General features: G+C 42.3%; 1 protein-coding gene across 1 annotated transcript; it reads right to left on the bottom strand.

Annotated features, from left to right (window-relative positions):
• Positions 1-500: 500 nt before the first annotated feature.
• Positions 501-1,613, bottom strand: LOC139715416 (melanopsin-like). The gene has a single exon (XM_071626989.1). The coding sequence runs from the start codon at positions 1,611-1,613 to the stop codon at positions 501-503; it is 1,113 nt and encodes a 370-aa protein (XP_071483090.1).
• Between the last annotated feature and the right edge of the window lie 518 nt (positions 1,614-2,131).

Below are 2,131 nucleotides of genomic sequence, written 5' to 3'. Positions count from 1 at the left end.
TTTATCATTTATGTTTGTAAATATCACTGCGCTATCCCTCATCATGTGATGTATTTCCTCCTGTACATCTTATCTGCATTCTACTGTCTTTGCATTGTGCACGAAACTTCTATCAACTTCCTCCAGCTTCTTATGCACGAGTATCGGCTAAATACAGTAACTAGTGCAGTGATTTTATCAAAACAAACTAAGCTGATAACCTTCACTTGTCATCACAGCAACAGACAGGCTACAAATATCTTGTCGCCCTTTCTCAAGCTAAACACTAAATACAAACAAAATTATAATAATGATAATCAATAAAAATATTGGTCTGTACCCTGCGGAAGTAGAGGTAACCGCTTTTTCTACCTTTCTGACTGTTGTTAGTATCAGCGTGTGACATTTTCGCAGCCACTTGTTATATCATTTTGGGCTGTATCTTGCACGCATTTAGTTTGTCCTCTACCACATGTTACCATTAAAGCATTTTATGGAGATTTTTGTACAGCTGGTGCAATTCATCTGCGATCTACTGCATCCAAGCTGTAGGTAACTTGTGTGGCTCCGTGGTCGCGGCGGAGTAATCGTGACAACCAGCCGGAAGGAAGGGGTATTTCGCGCAGCCGTCCGCGGAGGATGCAACCGAGGACGATCCTAAAATGAGGATGATTCCAGCCGTAGATCATAGGGTTGACACAGGTATTGAGCACGAAAAGTTCTCCGCAAATATCCCAGACGATCCTCATTGCCCGGGCGTATCCAGGCTCTTTTTCATTCCCACGGTGGACCACGATAGCCAGATTCACTGCCATTGATGGACCAGCACACAAGATGAAGTAAAAGCATATCAAGCAGAGCAAAGTTTTCGTGACTTTTAACACCATCTTTCTCTGTCGACGGGCCTGGCTGGTATTAGAGGAACTTTCAAGTGCGAGAGTGCTCTGTCTAACATGTCTGAAGATCTTGCAGTAGCTACATAGGGTTACACAAAAGGCAATCGTCGAAGAGATGGAGCTAAACAGTGCCAGAGCTTTTCCCTTTGGATGGTCAAAGTCGCTGACGCAGCTTTGTGCGGACATGTCGTATTTGATGAGGTCGTCGGGTCCCGACACCTGGGAAATCACAGCGATGACAGCGGGTGAAAGCCAGCAGAAGACAAGTATACATCCGATATTCCTCCTCGAAAAGACGCGGGAGTACGTCTCTTTCGTCTTGGTGATGAGCACGTATCGGTTGAGAGCAACCACCATTATGGTGAGCGACATGCAGGAAGTCGCAATGGGAGAAAGTGCGTACAGCACCTGGCAAGTTGCATCGGAACGTAACCACTTCTTGTCTTTCAAATACATGGCAGCCCAGAATATCCAGAGGAAACAGATTACTGTTTGGGAGATGCTGAGGTTGATGAGGAAGATGTTCGTCGCCGTCTGAAGCTTCCTCGACATTGCGAACGCGAGAAAGATCACCAGGTTCTCGACGATTCCGACTACCGCCGTAGTGAGTGTAAACGTACTTAGAATGACTGCGGATCTGTAGACGAAGCTAACGCTTGTGACATTCTCTCCGCTGAGTGAGCTTTCATCCGTCTTCACTGACTGGAGGAAACCTGAGGGTATCACAGTGTGATGCATTATTAGGTGTCACGACATAATCAAGATATTTAAAGAAATAAGTATTATACATATATATATATATATATATATATGTATATATATATATATATGTATATATCTATATAAGAATATACAAAAAGAAAAAAACTCATTACATATTATTCAGTAATTCTTCAGACTTTTTTTTCTGGACAAATTGTTTTAAAGGGGCATTCCAGACGATTTTCATAATTTCACATCACGTGGTACATAACTCAACAACTTCATATATACAATATATTTGTGGAATTTATTGTGGTTCTTGAGCAGAGGAACACTACTTTGAAAAACCTTAAACAAATTACACTGAGCAAGGACGATGACATAGAGGCTCACATATTTCAGAAATGTAGCTACGTATTGTAATTCCATTACAATACCGCTTGCTCGCGAGTTTACCTGTGTATAATCTACGCATGCCTTCTTCTTTTGTTCTGCTTCCTTGAGCCCCAACTTATGCATTCTTATGGTGACTCTGCCATGTCATCATCCTTGTT

The sequence above is a fragment of the Diadema antillarum genome, unplaced genomic scaffold (assembly GCF_040938485.1).
Source record: "Diadema antillarum isolate AM-2024a unplaced genomic scaffold, OU_Dant_1.0 scf00000048, whole genome shotgun sequence".
Taxonomy (NCBI): Eukaryota; Metazoa; Echinodermata; class Echinoidea; order Diadematoida; family Diadematidae; genus Diadema; species Diadema antillarum.
Note: the sequence above shows the minus strand (reverse complement) of the source record. Positions and strands in the feature narration are given on the sequence as shown.